Source organism: Eumetopias jubatus, unplaced genomic scaffold, assembly GCF_037043125.1.
Source record: "Eumetopias jubatus isolate StellerSeaLion01/CBP00866 unplaced genomic scaffold, mEumJub1_p1.0 scaffold_12, whole genome shotgun sequence".
Taxonomy (NCBI): Eukaryota; Metazoa; Chordata; class Mammalia; order Carnivora; family Otariidae; genus Eumetopias; species Eumetopias jubatus.
Window position 1 is genome coordinate 15,727,575 of NW_028274818.1, and position 20,578 is coordinate 15,748,152.

Here is a 20,578-nt window from a genome sequence, read left to right on the forward strand (position 1 = left end):
TTAATATGTCTGTGTTGAAGTTTCCCTTACATGCATGATAGTTGTGAACAGCTTTACTCTTAGAATAACAGTTCAGTTATTTTGATCACTGTGATGAATGAGTGAACTCTTAAATATACACTAATTTTCAAAATTTTCCTTTTTTATCAGCAGATAATAACTACACTCTTCTGAATGGCACACAAGTCATGCACCGTGGTGAGGAGACCAACCGTTGGGTACTCATCGAGGGGTTGGTTCCTTTTACTAACTATACTGTACAAGTGAATGTTTCAAATAGCCAAGGCAGCTTGATGAGCGATCCTGTAACATTTGCAATGCCACCAGGGGGTAAGTCTATGAACAACTTGGCTACACAGATTTATATAAATGCTCTACTACTAAGTCTCCACTGAGTGCTCGTTTATTGTGAAAATTAATTTTTTTTTTTTTTTTAGAACTTAGAGGCTCAATCGTACTTCTGGTTGTTTGGGTTGTGGTTGTTTTGTTTGGTTGAGACCCTTCTATTGATTTTTTTATTGTTCTGTGGAGACCACTTTCATCTTGTACTGTGTGTATGCAAAGATATATACCATACATATGTATCTCTTGCTTTGCATGTTAAAAAGAGTGGGAAATTTTTTTTTGTTTGAGACTTCATTTAAATCCAAAACTTGTATTTTCAGTTTGAGCTTTGGTTCTCCTTCCTGGTTTTTTGAAGAACCTTATATATCTATACCTTTCCATTTGCCAAAAAAAAAGGGCTGTGTGCAGCAATAGAAAAGGAGAGCCACTCACACCACTGGAAAAATGCCTTTAACTTCCATGTCCTAATGATTAGAGTTCAGTAGTGTCACTTTTATACTTGAAATGTGATACAGCCCAGATATTTTTATTTTAACTATCTGTATAAGTAACTGATTTAACTTATTTAGAATTATTATTTTGATCTGAAGTCAACTTCACCCTTGTTTTAACTATTGGTGGGACTAATTGCTAAGAAGAAAACTCCCTGTTAGATTGGTATGGAGATCCCTTGAACAAAAAAGCATGCCTCAAAATAATAAGATTGTGATTCTCAATGGAGAGTTCAGGAATGTCTGTTTTCTGAAAATACTAAAGGTATAGGACTCCAAACCCAATGGCTGTCTTGTAGCTCAGCTTCAAACACCAGTGTGCTCTGGACTAGGGGAGAATGTCACTATGTTGTTGAACAGCAGGACTGGATAAATACCTCTCCCATAACAAAGGGTATATAAAAGCAGCAAAAACCTCATCAGGAGAGGACAGTGAAGAGTTAATCTGTGGTTTGTATAGACCGCTTCTCCCCAGGAAAGATTTAATACCTGCTGTATCATTAAAACCACTCACTGTTATCTACCTTTCATGACATTATAAGACTTAATGAATAGATGTTTACCAAAACACCTGAAACTCTAAATGGCAGAAGCCACATTGTTTAAGAATGCTTGAGAGAGACAGTTGGAGCTGAACGACTCAGTGTCATGTTTCATGTTTTATTACATGACAACCTGTAATAAAAAATGGGGATTGGATTTAGATAGGAACTTGTTTAAGAATTGAGACCAAAAAACCAAAACAAAACAAAATCAAGCAAAGAAACCTTAGGTATTCGTATCTTCATTTTTTAATCTAACTCAACATGCTGGAAAGGATAGAACATTTGATGACTCTATACCTTAGTATATAATACCCTTTATTCACATTTAGAAATTAAACAGTGATTAGTGCCTTATGGAAATTTTTAAATTACACAGCAATACCTTCTTAACAGGATGTGTAGGAATTTAATGAGTTATATATTCCTTTTATGGCATTCATACTGATTTATATGGTTTGTAAGTTACAAACCATCTCAAGTTACATCACATTCATAAAATAGGGCAAATTTAATTCATTGTTCATGCACTTCGGAATGCCTAATAATTTGGGGTCACTATCTCTGTGTGCACGTATATATACAATTCAGTTAAACATAGCAAGCTTCTCATGCAAACTCAGCATACGGTCTGTGCCTGTATCTGTCAGTGGTTAGAAGAGTTAATATTAGGCAAACAGGAAGAACTAAAATTTTCTTTCTAGTGGCACAATCGAACTGAAGTCAACTGCTGAGTTTACTTTTATCTCTACTCTGTGGACGCTTATTCATGCCATTACCATGCTCTTCTGCAGGCCCGTACTCTCTGGGCGTGATGCAGTTATTCACTTTCTAAAGTCAGAAATCCATAATTTGGGAGATGGCCCTTCACCAAAAGAGGAAGCAAAATGTCTTCAAAGACAGACAGTGATTTGCTCAAGTTTATTGCAGCCATTAAGACATACTTTTTTTTTAATATTTTTATTTTTTTTAAGATTTTTTATTTATTTACTTGAGAGAGAGAGAGAATGAGAGATAGAGAGCACGAGAGGGAAGAGAGTCAGAGGGAGAAGCAGACTCCCTGCTGCGCAGGGAGCCCAATGTGGGACTTGATCCCAGGACTCCAGGACCATGACCTGAGCCGAAGGCAGTTGCTTAACCCACTGAACCACCCAGGTGCCCAAGACATACTTTTTTTTTTAATCATTAGATTGTTGTTGATTACAATTAGGAAACTTATAGCTTTGAAATTATCTTTTTTATGACCTTGTGGCAGTTTAAAGGTGACACCTCATTGATTAAATAGGTTTTAGTTCATGCTTCCTTTTACTTAATGATCTGAAAACATATTATCCTGATTTACACATAAAATCATGCTGAAAAGCATGTGGCATTCACTAGAATATGTGTGTTTAAGTAGAATTAAATTAGTACTGAGAGTTATTAAAGAAATCTTCCATGCCTTTGTCCAGTGAACTGTGCTTCATACCGAAATGAATAATAAATGAACCGATGTACAAGAGTGAACCAACTTATGGGCAGAGAAGGTTCTATATGCTATTTACTTTTCCATTATATTTGGATTGTTACCATTTCTGCCGTTTCCTTGATTTCAATATTAGGTCTCTTTTTTGGTGATGTGGAATTCTTACTTTCAGTGCTGGATTATGCAAGATTTGTTATGATAATACCCTTAGTTATGTTTTCTTCTCAGTGTAGTTTAAAAATATAATAACAGAAGGCTTGGACAAAATAGACATGCTATTTTTTTCCTTGATCAAATGTTTGCTATCAAATGTGGCCTGGAAAACTGCCTTGACCCCCTAGATCTGGCCATGTCCTACTTATTTTTAAGGTTTCAGCTTAGAAAAAGTCCCTCACAAAGTTATCTTTTACCAACCGAGGCCTAGATAGGGCCCCTAGGTGTCCTAGAGTACAATCCTATTATAGTGAAATGGTCTGTCTGATGGGACTGTCACAATTACTGGTTCTAAGATCCTACACAGCAGGAAGTTTCATATTCGAGTTTTGATCTTCAGTGCCTAGACCAAACCTGGCACATCGTAGGTGCATAATGAATAATCGGTGAGTGAATGAATCAATCCATCAGTCAGTCCAGATAGCTTAATTAACAGTTTTAAATTGCAAGCTTCTCATTGCTCAGGCTTGTTCGTGCCTCATCTTCTATCTGAGCAACCTTCTGTTGTAACCAGCTATGGAGAATATGACCCCCTCTGCACACTGTTGTCCAATGTAGGAGTACTGTGCTTATGCCAATGTAACTGGGGGCCCAGATCAGAGGGCAGGAGATCAGAGGTAAGAAATACTCTCAAATTGCACCAACCCATCGCTCTTCAATTCCCTCCCTCTGGTGGTTACTTAGGTAAGCATAGAATAATGGATAATTTACACAGGAATTTGGAAAGAAGAGGTGAGGGAGGGCACAGGGTACAAAAACTTTTACCCTGGTAAATCATCTCTTATTTGATGGTTATGAAACATCTTATTTGATACCAGCTTTCTCTATTTTTCTGATGAGAAAAAGTAATGACAAATATGCAGTTTATACCTCAGGAAAGCTGGAAAAAAAATTTTAAAAACCGGTCTAACAAGATCTAATCTCAAACCCTAGTTAATTGCATCAGATCTCCTTGTTTCATTGCTCTTGTGTTGTTTAAGAAAATTAATTTTGTTAAAAAAAATAAGGCTCTCAACTTCGACTAAACAAGCAAAAAAAGAATATGATTAAACAATCTGATAAACACAAGTTATTTTGAAGATGGAAATTAAGGCAAGTGGGATCATGGAACCAAGAGCTCAGCACAAAAATGCACAGTGGCAAATCCCAATCGCACACACTTTTTATTTTAAAAATTTGTTTGAAATATTATTTGGTCAACTGGAGGAGTCTGGGGGGTTATTTTTCCTTCATTTCTGTAGCATATCTCTAACCACTTCCATGCTCAGGTTTTTGTATTTCTACAACTACTATATTATTTGGTTGTTTATAATAACATAATGCTCATATTTAGCACTAGGATATTCATAGAAATGAAGAATATATTTAATCTGAGCTCTCGAATAGCATTATAGTGAAGGTTCAAGAGTTCTAGGAAAAAAAATTAAAAAAATAAAAATGGAATCCAAATGTTAATCCATAAATATGAAACTTTCCTGTGACCTTTACCCCTTCAAGGTCTGGAGTTACTAATGGGGTTAGGATTTCAACTCTTAATGGGGCTCAGTGCATTAGTGTTTTGTATGCATGGAATTCAGCATTCAGTTTAATAAGTGGTTGACATTGGTGATGTCCCTTAATTTGCTTAAATCTAATTGGCTCTTTTATCAGTCAAACCTGTATGGATTGGCAATTGATCAGAAAGGGTCAGCCATGACTCTGCATGTAGTTAAAGGATGGAACCCCCCACCCCTCCCACCCCCCCCACCCCCGTTAAAGTCACTGTTGCATGATAATAAGCAAGGGAACAACAAATGAGCTTAGAGGAGGAAGGCAAAGAAGCTTAGAAGTTTTTCAGGATCTTCAAGTTCAGAACAAAGGCATTATAGAGTATATAAATTTTAAATACACTGCATTTTGCCTCCAGACTTAAACCTTTTTTTTCCAGATGAACTGAAATCTTGTCTGAAACTGTCTTTGTTACATCAAAGACCTACTCAGAAAGCTAAAAGAGACAGAAGAAGCATAAAAGGGCATAGTTTAAAATGATTAGTGACAAATTCCATACTGACGAGCTAGAAACAGATTTTTTATGAAATTTTTATATTTTTCCAAAAGGAATAATTTTATTCTATTTATCTTTCTCTGAACTGCTTTATTGTAAGAGTGAAAGGAACTCAGAGCCACCTGAGTTTGTGAACTTAATCTGGTTTTCTAGGATGGTAAATAACTTGTCATTTATGCCTTCAAATTGATGAGAATTATTATAACCCACGGACTTCATAAAAATACTAAGCTTGAGGAACATGGTTCTTTTCTAAAGGTGGGTTATTAGAAAACCAAAAACTGAGAAAGGCAAAATGGTTGTGAGTGGTTTGTTTTAGAATTTGTTTAAGTTTGTCTCTCCTTCCCTTGACCCCCAGCCCACCCCTACCACCTAAAACATCAATGAAATAAAAGGAGTGCAATCCATTTGGAATTAATAGTTAGGCACATTGTAAAAACGTAGACTCTGGACTCACACAAACCTAGATTTCAATCAACCTCTTTCACTCACTGGCTGTGTAACTATGAGCAACTCACAAATATATCTGAGCCTCAGTTTGTTCATCCATAAAACTGGTTTAATGATAATTCCCACCTGATAGAGGATTAAACAACACAATGTATGTAGTGTGCTTAGCACAGTATCTATCTCGATAAACATTTGGTGCTTGCTACCTTCTTCGTTCTATTCCACTGCTAAGACTCTTTTTGAATCTCTTGTGATATTGTGATTCAGAAAAAATATGTGTGTGGTCTTTGGCCCCATTTCTGGCAGAGTCCTTAAATCCCTTGGAGTTTCCTGGGTGATGAGAGCTATAAAAGTGTCTTTTGCTATGTTACTAAGGTGAATTTTGAACCTCACCTAAGGGTAGGGGTTGGTTTCCAGTGGTGTCAAGCAGGTGATTAGAGTATTGGAACTTTCAGTCCTGCCCCCTCTCCTCCAGGGAGGGGAGAGGGGCTGGAGGTTGGACCAGTCTCCAATGGTCAATATTTAATCGATCATGCCTGGGTTATGAAACCTCCATAAAAACCCATAAGAACACAGTTCAGAGAGCTTCCAGGTTGGTGAACACATGGGTATTCGCAGAGAATTGCCAGTTTGAATAGGGCATAGAAGCTCCGGACCCCTTCCCACATACCTTGCCCTATGCATCTCTTCCTTCTGGCTGTTCCTGGGTTATATCTTTTGTAATAAACCAGTAATCTAATGAATATATGGGTTTCCTGAGTTCTGTGAACTGTTCTAGCAAATTAATCAAACCTGAGGAGGGGGTCATGGAAACCTTGGATTTATAGCTGTTTTGTCAGAAGCACAGGGGACCACTTGTATGTGTGTAGAGAGAGGGAGCAGTCTTGTTGGACTGAACCCTTAACCTATGGATTCTAACACTATCTCCAGGTAGAGAGTGTCAGAACTGAGGTGAATTATAAGACATCCAGCTGGTGTCCAGCACCATTGGAATTGGGTGTGCAGAAGCCTTTTACCTCTGAAAGCTGGACAATGTCCTAAAGGGTGGATGAATGAAAATAAGTCTTTATGCTTTCTGGGGAGACCTCCTACATTTTGTCCTCCTATACCCCACATTTATCCCTCAGAGCATTGACATAAATATCGACAGGCCAGTAGCCCTGCTAAGGGCTGGTTGTGATGTGTATTGGATGATGAAGTAAAGCAAGAAGGATGAAAAGTAATTTTCCTTTTAAAATAGCTTAAATATCTCCCTCCATGACCTCTGGATCATGATGTGCAAATGATTTTTACATCAAGCTCTCATTGGTTATCTTGGGATTTCAGTGGGCAGAAAAGCAGCACATTTTTTCTTAATAGAATCTCTTCTGTATTCATACCAAGCCACTTATGAGATACACTTTTTATGATTATTTTTTATTTCCATTATATGTATATTTTATTCATAAGTAAATGCTTTCATAACTTTGTTAATGCTAGGTAAAAGAGAGGCGTTTGAAATTTTTCCTAAATGTTTTTCACCATTTCCTAATTTTCCTTATATATATATTTTTTAAAGGTTGAATCTTGGAATTCAAAGTGTATTTCATTTTTCATTGAATAAGAAAGCTTAGTAGTCATTCAGACAATGTACTTTGGAATACCTAAATGAAATCTTTGCTTTTTGAAAAGTAACATAATGTTTTCCCAATAATATTGCTAAAAGCATAATATATGTTAGCCACTGATTTCTCATAGGTTGAAGTATGGAATTAACTTTTGTTTAGACATTAAAAGACTGGAATGCTATTACACTTATCTAATACTATGTAACAAACCACCCCAAAACTTAGCAATTTATTTTTTTTAAAGATTTTATTTATTTATTCATGAGAGACAGAGAGAGAGAGAGAGGCAGAGGGAGAAGCAGGCTCCCAAGGAGCAGGGAGCCCGATGCAGGACTCAATCCCAGGACTCCGGGATCATGACCTGAGCCGAAGGCAGACGCTTAACCATCTGAGCCACCCAGGCACCCCAAAACTTAGCAATTTAATACAACTATTCTTTATTATTTCTCATGATTGTACAAATTGTCCATTTTGGAAAATCAAATGAAGTCTCCTGGAAAGTATACTGAAGCTGTAAAATTTTGCCCTTGAACTAGAGTTGTTGAGTATCCATCTTGGTATGTTACAGAATAAATGGAAATTTTAAAAATTAATCTAGCAAATCAGTTAAGAGTAGGTAGGGAAAGAGAGTACCTACTGTGTACCAGAAGGAAAAGGAAAAAGTAGAAAAGGGAGCTGAACGATGGTCTACCCTAGGAGCAGTCTACCCTCGCAGGAGCGGGGGACAGCGCTGTCGAATCCTCTGAGGTTACATGTTAGAACAGCTTTGCCTTTGAAAGAAAAGAGGAAGAAATCATTGATTATATTCCTTCAACTGATTAGGAACTGAGTCTGAAATTTTTGGCATGACTTCATTGGTGAATTTATTTTTCTCCTTCAGTTTTTAAAAGAAAGTACAGAATTTTCTCTCCTTTTTTCTCTTCTCAATAGAAATCCCTAAGACCTTTTAAAAGGAATGGTGTGGGTAGTGCTGTGGACCAATCGTAAGGAGAATGGTATCATTTTATGACAGAATCTCTAAGAGAATTAGAAGCAATTAGAAACTCAAAAAGCAGGAAGAGACCAAACAAAACAAAACAAAACAAAACAAAACAAAAAAAACCCACCAAAAAAAAAAAAATAAATAAGAACTGCAAAGGCAAACTCCGTTTTATCTCACACTTGCCTTATCTAACACAGCCCTCATTTGCTGTAGCACTCGAGAACTACAATTTCTAGGCTTTCTTAAAATCTCTAGTTAGTACAATGCCAAGATGCTACTTTTTGGTGTTTTTATGAAATTAATAGTACTAAAAATTGTAAAACTTTCCTTGCAGTGTGCAAATAAAAATTGCATCAGCATGTGTTTCCTGGTTTTTATCGCTCTGGATCCACTTTATTTGCAAGATGTTTAAGTCGAAACTTCATTGTGCAGGTGGCCATGAGATATCTTAAAAATGAAAAGAAATGAATATGTTTAAAATAAACTGTAGGTTAGAAACCGAAATAAACAGTAGGCTAAGATGGTATATTACCTTATGGGGGTGGGGGGGGGTCCAAGGAAGGATGAGATTAACTGCCTTGTCTAATGTAAAAGTCACAAGGAACATACAAGATTGTGAGGCACAGCCTTCTTTAAAACAACAACATTCCACCATGTAAACAGATGGTTTGTCTTTACCTCCAGTATATTAAAAGCTTTACAATTTATATTGCATTCAGTTCAGATGCATCTTTAGAGTAGTTGTGCATAATGTTGTACCTCTGTGCATGTCTTCCAAATGTGCTATTTTTCTCCTGGAAAAATCAACCTGTTGAAAGTAATAAAGTAGGCAGATTCAATGAGTAAATAGTATTTAAATTCTTAATAAAATAAATAGTGTATTTTTGAAAACATATACCAGGCCATTTCGTTTAGCCTGTGCCCAATTCCAAGTATGTTATGAGAACAGACAGTTATTTGTAACTGTTTCAAACATGCTGTCAAATCGTTTCAGGAAAAATCTTACCTTTACCTTTTTTTAGAATAGTGAGTTCACCTTGCTCTTCATGTGTGTGTGTTTGTGTCTGTGTGTGTCTGTGTGCCTGCATGTGTGTTTGTAAAATTACATGACATAAGCCAAGGAGAAGGATAAATTTTTATATCATAATTTGTGAAATTTTCCTCACTTTGCATGTCACCATCTTGACAATGAGCTTCCTCCTTATAAAAACACTTTAGAAAGGGACTAACTTCTGAGCCATCAAGAAGATGGAAGCAAACTTTGAAGTGTGCTTACCATGGACTCAACAAGCCTCCAGCAAAGGGCTGCCAACTTCCCACATTTGCATACTCTCCTGTGGTTTGTATAGAAATACTCACGCCCACACACAATTAAGTGCTATCTTTAGAGCATCCTGGGGCAAGAGAGAGAGACAAAAAAAGAAAAAAGAAAAAGAAAGAAAGAAAGAAAAAGAAATCACATTTTTCCTATTTTACCAGGGGATAGAGGTGAGAAGTATTATCTCTTTAAGTTCCATTGATATTTAAAAATCGTATTTTTAAAAAATAAGTACAATTCTCCTTTCTGTTTTTTATCTTGGTATAAAGGTTATCTATAACTTTAAGGTTGAAAAAAATCATGTCTGTCTGACTGGCTCTGTAGTTTGAAAGCAACTTGAAGTTTTATTTGAATTCTTATAGTGCCCTAAAGAAATTTTTGCTTTATTTTTTAAAAATAATATCTTATTCTTTCCTTTTACCTTTGTTATCATAGGCAGAATCTATGCCTGAATTGCATAAAATTCTATGAACATTTACTTGTCTGTATAAACACTTTTACAAAAGGGAGACAAGTTCTTAATATACCTTAAGTACTTTAAGACCCCATTTCCTATTTCTTTTCATTCATTAGGAACTTGAAGAAAATCCTTATTGTATCTCTACAAAAGGATATAGATCATCCAGAGTCTAAAGGCTCTAGAATTTTGTAAAAACTTAATGAAGAATAGATTGTGACAACAGTAAACAAATTCACTGCAGCCACTATGATATTCGTGATTAGTAATTAGCTGGGACAAGTGACACTAGAAGTGTGAGGGTATCTAGTGCATACTTTATGAGAGCAATCCTTCTCTTTACACCTCAACGATCATTTTAGAACGTACACTGTCTTCTGTTTTTATTTAAATGTCTCATATGTGTGTATCATGCTTATCTACGAGAGTCTAAATCCATGCTGAGGACAAAATGTGCGGATGAATGATTGTAGATAAAGGAGTCATAGTGGATCTGCTCTTTCTTGCTTTCTTTTTCTTTTTTCCCTCCCTCCCTCCTTTCTTTTCCTTTCCTTTCTTTTTCTTTCCTTTCCTTTCCTTTCCTTTCCTTTCCTTTCCTTTCCTTTCCTTTCCTTTCCTTTCCTTTCCTTTCCTTTCCTTTCCTCCCCTCTCCTCTCCTCTCCTCTCCTCTCCTCTCCTCTCCTCTCCTTTCCTTTCCTTCCCTTCCCTTCCCTTTCCTTCCCTCTCCTCTCCTCTCCTCTCCTCTCCTCTCCTCTCCTCTCCTCTCCTCTCCTCTCCTTTCCTTTCCTTTCCTTTCCTTTCCTTTCCTTTCCTTTCCTTTCCTTTCCTTTCCTTATTTACTTCTTCCCTCCCTCCCTCCCTTTCTTTCCAGATCTCTCACCATTTATCTTGGCTCTGGGCACATGGTAGGAAATTAGTAATGCTTACTCTCATCCCCCCAGGGAGTCATAGTGGCCTTGTGTTATTTTTGCACCCAACATGTCTTCACCCTTCCCACTCTTTCTTTTGTTAACAGTGCTCAGATTTCCCTCTGGGCACCCTGATCTCCCATGCTCAGAACATGTGCTATGTGTGGAATTGACTCTATCACCAAGTCTAGCCAATGAGAACATCATATTCCTCTGACCACAGTGATTTTTTTTTTTTCAGGAATTATAGATGTTCCAATTAGAGGTAATGTAGTGGTGTAGCCAACAGAGGTATATGCTGGGCTCTGGATTTGAATCTGGAATTCAGTTGGAGCTCCTGCAGGTCATTTTGCCCCTAAAGGACTCTTGAGTATATAGCCAACATGGGAGAAAGCTGAGGACATCTGAGAGAAGGAGGTAGACTAGATTCTGGAGACTCTCTTGACGCCTTAAATCCAGCTCTGCCTGAAACCAACTGTTTCCCTAGATTTTTCTTTTACAAGAGCCAACCGCTTTCATTATTTAAGCCTGTATGTGTTGGGTTTTCTGCTACTTGAAAACAAAAGCGTTTAAACCACCAGATGCTTGAGAGAAAGGAAAAAGAGTAGAGAGCGTTTAGAGAAGCCTCTTAACTTCTTGAAAATCACACCAAACTGGCGACTCAACGTATGTGTTAGCTTCTGTTTGAGCTGTCAAATGTGGAAGCCTCAGGAAGCAAACCTGATGTGAAATGAAATAATAATGACTGAGACTATGAAATTGCTGACCCCATTCTGAAGGTCCTCTTCAGAGCCACTTATGTGGCAATTTTCTGAGACACTTCTCTATTTTCACATCTCAGAGCCCTGAGCTCTAGCAATGACTGTAGCACCAATTAGCTATAGGTGTACTTTAGATAACTTTATTTGATTCTGATGCTGGTTTCTCACCTCTAAAATGGCAGACTTGAATGAGACCAGTGGTCCTCACAGTGTGTTCCTGGGAGGGGAGTATCAGCATTACTTGGGAACTTGTTTGAAATGCAGACTCTGAGGGCCCATGGGTGGCTCAGTAGGTTAAGCAATCGACTCTTGGTTTTGGTTCAGGTCATGGTCTCAGGGTCCTGAGACCAAGTCCTGTGTCCCTGCCCAGTGGGAAGTCTGCTTCCCTGCTCTCTCTCCCTCCTCCTGCTTGTGTTCTCTCTTTCTCTCTCTAAAATAAGTACATAAATATTAAAAAAAAAAAGAAATGCTGATTCTAGAGCCCCATACTCAATCTGCTGAATCAGAAATTTGGAGGGTGAGGCGATACGATCTCTATTTCATTAGATGCCCACTCCCCCAGGTTAAATCTGGAAGCACGGCCTATCTGAATGCATGCCTAAGTTTGAAAACCACTGATCATCTTTAGAATACCTTCAAAGAAAAAAAAAATATTATGTGCTCTTGTCTATGACTCTGCCACACGTGTAATTGAGATACAGAATTGCTAAGGGAAAAATAGGTGGAACAGGTGCCTATACTTAATTTGGCTTTAAATATAGAAGTTCCATTCTCAGGACCAGAGGCCTTTCCAGTGTAAGGGAGCTACCCTGTTTCTCAGTCTCCCCAATGGAGCAGGAAGAGATACCATGGATAACCAATTCCAGATGTTGAGTCTTACCTGGGGCACCAGAAAGCAACAGGCAGGAAGTTTGATGCGCTGAGGGACGCTAACCAGCCCCACTATGAAGACGCTGTCAGCTAAATTTCCTCTGCTCTTCGATTCCTTCACAGAACATCTGTTATAAGGAACTCCACATAACTAAAACCTGAGTCTCTTCCCTCCGGGGGATTTTCTTTAATGAGCGTCTTGTGGCTGTACCTCTGCTGTGGGCTTTTGAAATGTGTTCCTCAAGTCAGTTACATCTTCATCCTGAATTCCAGGACTTGCTGGCTATTAGACCTCATAGTTGAGATTTTTCCTTCTAGGAGTTCGCAAATACAGCTCCACCAAGGAGGCTGATATAGTCTCCAGTTGCCTAGAGAACAATTAAGATCATGTAATCGTTTATTTGATAAAAATAGTGAATCTTTGCTGTAGTGATTTCTCACGCATAGCACTTACTAGGTGTAGATGCTCTTTAGCATATACTAACTCATTTAATTCTCACACACTCTAGGAGAGAAGTGCTATTAGGATCCCTATTTATACATGAGAAGGCTGAGGAAAAGAGATTGTCTTGCAACTAGTTTGTTAAGGTCATGCAACTAGTAAATGGCAGAGACCATATTCAAACCTAGAGACCAAAGCCTGGTTCTGAGGCACTGTGCTCTTATTCATTTGAAGCCCCCTCCACAGATGGCTCACATCTTCTCTTACAGAGGTAGCCCAGATTTCTAGGCTCCACTAGTCAACAAGGGTTTGAAGATGTGGCTTGACTCTACCATTATGTCAAAGAGAGTTCCAAGGGTATTGTTTGGGTGAAATACCAGGCATTCAAAACCTGTTGCCAATGAACTGGAGAGTTCCCCTCAATGAACTACATGACCCATGCATTTAAAGTTGACCTTCTAATGAGAGGGGAAAGAATTCAGTTAAAACAGATATTTTAACAGTCTTACAAAGAAGCATTCAGCAAAAGCAACATTATGTAGTGTACACTCTGAATAGATAGCAAAAATTAACTAGCTGGACGATCCTTTCCCAGCAAGGATAGAAGTACTTATTTGCCCACCAGGTACTTTGACCAACTTCTTTCATACTTGCCTATGAATTTCTAAGATGAATTTCTAATTAAATGAAAAGAATATTGATATAACTTCTATTTATTTATTTAGGAGAAAAGACTCATTTCACTTTTCCAAAAATATTCCTCTTTCTGAACTTTTAGCACTCCAGTGACATGCGTTATCATTTACACTTCTTTCTTTGGCTTTTAATAGAAAATTTAAGTTTTCTGATCTGTTTTGCTGTCGCAGAGGCTCTTGTGTAGGTATGAAACAGAAAATCTCATTAGACTAGTTCAAATACATTTACCCAAAACATCAGTGTGTAACAGTGGTGTCATTAATGCTAATTACTAAGTTGTCCTTTCTTTGGGCCTATATTAAAATTGAATTCTTTGTGTTAATGCCCTCTGTATCCCAAGGGAAATGAATAGATGTGATCTTCTGATTGTACTTAATTTGTACTCTTATAAAGAGAGACTTAATTTATCTAATGATGTTAATTTCTGAAAATTAAAGAAAAACCTTATTAAAAGGAAGAGAGCAAGGAAGCCTATATTTATAAAAGAAGGATGAATGAATCCTTTCTCCCTATATTAAAAAAATTTTTTTTCCATGAACATCAGATTAAAAACACAGCAGTCAGATGAGGACATTTATTCACAAGTGGAATATTGGAGAACCCAGGAGTGTGAACAGTGTGAGTGTGTAAGAGAATCATTCCCTGGAGCAGTCAGAAGAATGACCATCCGTGTCCTCAGGGTCATTGAGAAGGAGGAGCACTTGCCTCATCGAAGTCTGCATTAGAGGCCACAGACACACAAAAAGGCTCGAATCTTGCTCACACGATTGACTCTGTAAAGGCTCAAATGAACGTGTCTCTTAAATTGTGCATCTGCTAAGCACTGACACTGCAGTGTCTGTCCAACTATCTGATTTTTAGCTTAACCGCTACCCGCCGTCCCCAGCACACCCACGTACTGATTGTGTGATCTCAAGGAACTTACCTCCTCTCTAGGTCTCAATTTGTTCATCTGTAAAGGTAGTTCATAATCCTATCACCATCCTCAATGGGTTTTCGTAGAGGGCAAAGGATGTGCACACACAGAAGACCAGGGGGCACGGAAGTAAGAGCTTGACGATTTGTCTGAATATAAAATATGATATATAACAAGCACAAAATATATATAACCTATCACTGTGTAGGTTGAAAGTTAAGCCAGCCTCTAAATATCTAAATTTTTATTTTCCTTGATGATTCTGACAACTGCCTTTTAAAGCTAAATGTAAGGAAACAGTAGACTGGTTGTGTGATATATTAAATTATAAGTGAGGACTAATTTGAGGATCAAAGGTGCTCTTTGGGGGATATCACTCGACTGGTAGGGAAAGCATTAGCTGTCTCCCTCTGTCTCATGTACTTGTACTCTCTGTCTTGGAAATATCCTTCCCCACAGTTTCAGAATCTTGATGTTTAATTTAACACAAAGGTCTTTGAGAAGCACAACAGGGGGTTGTTCCTGGTAGTTCTGGCATTGAGGAAATTGAAATGTACCTGTTTTTTCTCATTTATCAAAGACAGGCAAGAATCTAAACTGACATTTTATATCAAATGAATTATGAACTGTGTACTTTGTACCTAAGGGAACAACAACTAAATTAGAGTTTGTGATAAAAGAGAGAGAGAGAGACAAAAATAGGTTTTTAATAAAACATACAGTAATTTCTCTTACTCTGTCTGACGGTGACATGGCCAAACAGTCTTATTTTGTAACTGGTGAATGGATGTAGGCACCTCTGAAATCGGTAAGATTTAAATATATTTGAGAGATTTTCTCAAAAAGGATTAGACCAAATTTCTTCTCACATAGCTAGGCTTCATGAACAGTGAAACATTCTTGATAATCTAAAGTTAACTTTTACCTTTTTGTCAATGCTCTCTTTCTTAGGGAAAAATAAATTGCATTTGCAAGTTCTTCATCCGGAAAAAATATAAGATTAAGAGTTGCTTGAGGAAAAAATATAGTATACAAGATAAAAATAACATGCATGAAAATACTGTATAATAGATCTCCTCTATTTATCTGTAACCCCCACAACATATGCATACTCACACACAAGCAAATTATCCTAGTGATTAAGAGCGTGGATTCTAAAATCAACCAGAGTAGGTTCAAAATTAAATTTCTCCTCTTACTAGCTATATGACCTTGAACAAGTGATACAATCATACTTTGCCTCAGGTTTTTCTTTCCATAAAATGGGAGAGATAGTAGTCATAAGGTTGACATTGAGAGAATTAAGTGTGATAAATGCTTGCAAAGAATGTAACACAATGCTGGATACATGATAATTGTGTATTGCATTGCAAAGTTATATCCTTCCCATTAATCCCAATAATCATTTTTTAAATTACTAATTGAAGATTCTTGGGAATTAGGGATGACCTATGCTTTCTTCTTCTAGGCAAAGCTATGTTTTGATTACTATGCTATTGGTCAGAAGTAGTATTCTAATTTGTACTACATATAAATTAAGGAAGTGTTATTAATATTAATACTTTTGTTTCTACTTCTGAATTTCCTCCAGGTTTATAAGCCTAAAGCTGACAAATTTCCTTCTTATTAATGCCATATACTTTCTGATACCAATGCTACAGTGGGTAGCAATTATGTGGCTAAATTACTAAAACAAATAATTCATTAATATCCTGATTACAGATTTTCATCAGATGAACTTAATGACCTAGCTATTAATCATTATTGTGGTCAAATGAGTATCAATTTTTTATTCTCAAATTTTCTACTACTTCATGAGCTGAAATCAGTTCTTAGAAGTCTTTCAGGATTTTTTTACCCTGATGATGACTATCATTTACTCTCCTTAATAGAGAATGTGAAATGAATGGCCGATTGAGGTAAGGGATGCCCTGTACACAATCTCGGTGTTTTAAGACTAGATCCAGTTATTAGTTGAGTAATTAATCAGCTTGAATATTAGATCCAATTCCATTGTTAAGATGACTTTTATAACCAATCCCCTCTTGTTCTTTCATTAAATGACTAAAATTTTGTCAGCTATTCAAAGATCACTTAACTTCTTGGTTCTTGATATCCTAGAATAGTAGATTCAGTAGCACTTTAAGAAAGAGTACTGATTCTAATTGTAAAATGTAATAGTTTGTTTTCTTAACTACCTAAGTTAGTTTTTAACTATTGTTCTTATTGGACACACTCAACAAAGGAATATTTTATGCACTCTTTCTAAAGAGGGTGGCTTTGATGTAGCTTGCATTTACTCATTGTTAAAATTGTTTATTAACCTTGCTAAGCACATCTATTTTTAATTTTACAAAAGTAGGATTCTTTAGAGAATTATTTTAAATGCAGTGAATGAACAATATTTTAACTAAAAATAGGATAGACTGAATCCATTAATATTTTTGTTGTATATATTTTAAAATATTTTTCCAGTTGAAGATACACTCTACAGAAAGGGCTCAAGTAATCAGATTCTCAAGGAAAAAGAATTTAATCTATGCTGCCTGGAAACTAATTTGGATGAATATGATGGTATTCAAAATAATAGGAATACTTAAGGAATACTCTTAGGAATACTAAGAGGAATTCAAATGTCACTAGCAGGGGCTTAAATAGAGTGTCTAAATCTAGGATATCTACAAGGGAAAAGAATAAAATTTGTTGGTGGTTTGAGATGTAACAAAAAAAAATTCTTCTGGGCATTATGACCACCAACTTCAGAGCTTCTAATTAGTCTGACAAAGTGACAGTTCCACATTCTAGTTGAACAAATAATGTATCTAATGAAATTCAAAATCCCTATTTTTCTTTGAGCACAATGAGCTACATCATTCACAGCTTTGGGGTATTTCAAAATTAACAGAGGATGACTTCAGTCTGTCTGATGTTTCCTGGTTAACAAATTCACTGAAACTGTCTTGCAGAGTAATTTTAAGCAACACTTTAATCTTAAACCACAAAGGGAGGTGGAGTTGGAAGTATATTGCCTTGGTCCTATGGATGCTAATGTGAAGTGGAATCTTTTGTTTCGCAGAATGGTCAATAGCAATTAGTATTCAGTGGTGTCTTTTTATTCTGGTGCCCTTGACCCACCTCTGCCACCCCTTTCTATATTACTCCTATTATAAACTGTAACTGGGGATATCCTGGCTTCTTTTCCATTCTAATTAAAGTGTTCTTAGCGAACATGGGGACAATTTTTCATTTCATGAAGAACAATTACTAGAGCTAGGTTAGATCTGCCAATTGGGTTTCATACAACTTTTGACAAATATTTGCACCAATTTTGACTGATGTATTCTCACACCAGTGAAATGTGGTGAGATTTTGGCTTTACCTCAGAAAGGTAGACCCAAATGAGTCCGTGAAAGACCAAAGACAAATGTCATACCATCTTCAGGTTTTATTCAATAATGTACTCTAAGATATTTTATTTTGTCACTGAGCTGAGAGGCATATGATGGATTTTTTTAATAAAAATTTATTTTATACATATCTTTCTTAGGGCTTTTGTCCTAAATATGCCTCTACTACACTGGTAACAACCTTGAGAAAAATGTCATCCTTTCTTGAGTTTGGGTCTATAATGCCTATGGCCATTGTTATGCATCTTATTTTTCTGTTTTTCTCTGGAGACCTTTCTGGGAGCTTTCAGACACTAGGGTGCTATGACATGTAAGAGAAAAAGAAATCCTGATAAACAAAGAGATAGACTGAGACAAAGAAGGACAGAAACAGTATCTGCAAGTGTCTATTGCCAAATAAACCTCCTCAAGATTTAAATGATATAGTTAGGTCGCCTGGGTGGCTCAGTTGGTTAAACAACTGCCTTCCGCTCAGGTCATGATCCTGGAGTCCCGGGATGGAGTCCCGCATCAGGCTCCCTGCTCAGCAGGGAGTCTGCTTCTCCCTCGGACTCTCCCCCCTCTCATGCTCTCTCTCTATCTCATTCTCTCTCTCAAATAAATAAATAAAATCTAAAAAATAAAAATAAAAAAATAAACGATACAGTTATTCAAAAAAAAAAAAACCTTTCAAAAATGTTTTACTTCTTTCAAACCTCCTAGCTCTAACATCTCTACACTCCTCAAAGCAATATCCAGACTCCAAGTTGGTTCTTTAGACTCCTGTGAGGCAGATGGGGAAGAGGCAGGTAAAGGAGGCTAGCCACACTCTGCCTCTAAGGAGGGTCTAGTTTGGCTGGGCTAGGTTACTATAAAAGGCATTGTTTAAAATAACAGTAGGAAGCTTAGGTTTTAGAGACAGGTTGCTGGATTCAAACAGCAGCTCAACTACTTATTAGCTCTATGGTCTTAATGTAAATCACATATCGTATCTGTTATGGTCTCAATATTTGTGTCTTCCCAAAATTTGTATGTTGAAACCTAACACCCAGTGTGATGATATTAGGAGGTGGGAGCTGGGGAAGTGATTAGGCCATGAGGATGGAGCCCCCATGAATGAGATTAATATCCTTTCAAAAAGAGGCCTTGCTTCCTTCCACCATGAGAAGATACAGCAAGAAGGTATCATCCATGAATCAGGAAGGGGGCTCTCTCCAGACACTTGAATCTACTGGTGACTTGATCATGGTCTTCCCATCCTCCAGAACTGTGAGAAATAGACTTCTGTTTATTATAATCTATCCAGTTTATGGTATTTTGTTGTAGCAGCCCAAATAGACTAAAACTCTGTCTAAGTGTCCCTTTTCTTGACCCACCCCACTTTACACATGGGACTATTAAGAAGATTAAATGTGGTAATTGTATAAAGCATTTAGTTCAGGGCCTGGCATACAATAAATGCTTAAAATAAACTTTACCATTTTAATATGTTTATCTTTACTAATGAATATCAAGATGTTAGCATCTTTTACAAGGTTGTTAACCAAAGTTATTAAAGTTGTCAATTTATTAAAAAACCCTTAATATAACAAAATCAAAATCTTTACCAAAACTTTGAAGGTTGTTCAACCTTCATTCATCCAAAAAGCCATTTACTGAGCTCTTTCTAGTTGCTAGGTATAATCCTAGTTCCTGGGCTAGAAAGATTTCTAGAACAGATATAGTGCATTCCCTCATGAAACTGGAGGTTGTGGCTGCCATTTTGTTATTGCTTATAATTGTATTTACTGCATGTTCTGGATGGCACTTGGAAATCTCCGAGAAACACTGGAATGAATCAGGAGTACTTAGAACGTGATTTTACTTTATTGGGGTGGGGGGGTTGCTAATAAACTAACAATATGTGTTTGTAAACAATGAAGTAAGACAACTATGTAAATATTGTTAAGGTTGACTATTAGTTTTGTTTTTTAAAGATTTTATTTATTTATTTGAGAAAGAGAGAGCACAGAAGCACAAGTCGGGGGCGGGGGGGTGGGCAGAGTGAGAGGGAAAAGCAGGCTCCCCGCTGAGAAGGGAGCCCTGACCTGGGGCTTGGTCCTAGGACCTGAGATCATGACCAGAGCTGAAGGCAGATGCTCAACAGACTGAGCCACCAAGGCACCCTGGTTGACCGTTAGTTTTAAATAAAAAGTTGTATCTTATTTATTTGATGAGGTATTGTAAGTAATTACTTTTAGAATTCAGAAAAATTAATTAATTTACTGCCATTCTCTTATTTTGTAAAACTGCAGTTTTTTCATTAAATAATTAGAATCCATTTTAAACCCAGTTTAAGTATACATTCCCATAAAATGAAAACTTGGGAAAAAAACTAAAAACAATTTTTAATATAAAATAATAAAGAAAATTGAAAGTTCTTAAAATAATTTAAAAATATTTCAATTGGTAATAACTCATATTTCATTTTTGTTTGTACCTTGCCACTCATGCATCTCAGAAATGAATCTGGTGCTTGACAACAATAGCTAAACTCAGCCTAGGGCGCCTGGGTGGCTCAGTTGGTTAAGCGACTGCCTTCGGCTCAGGTCATGATCCTGGAGTCCCGGGATCGAGTCCTGCATCGGGCTCCCCGCTCAGCGGGGAGTCTGCTTCTCCCTCTGACCCTCTTCCTTCTCGTGCTCT

At 37.0% G+C, this 20,578-nt stretch overlaps 1 protein-coding gene across 1 annotated transcript in view; it reads left to right on the top strand.

The window, feature by feature from the left end:
* USH2A (usherin) overlaps positions 1-20,578 on the top strand; it is a 716,035-nt gene that overhangs the window by 416,214 nt on the left and 279,243 nt on the right. The window contains exon 37 of the mRNA XM_028104725.2: positions 151-330. Within this exon, the coding sequence (XP_027960526.2) occupies positions 151-330 (180 nt within the window). The remainder of the gene's footprint in view (positions 1-150; positions 331-20,578) is intronic.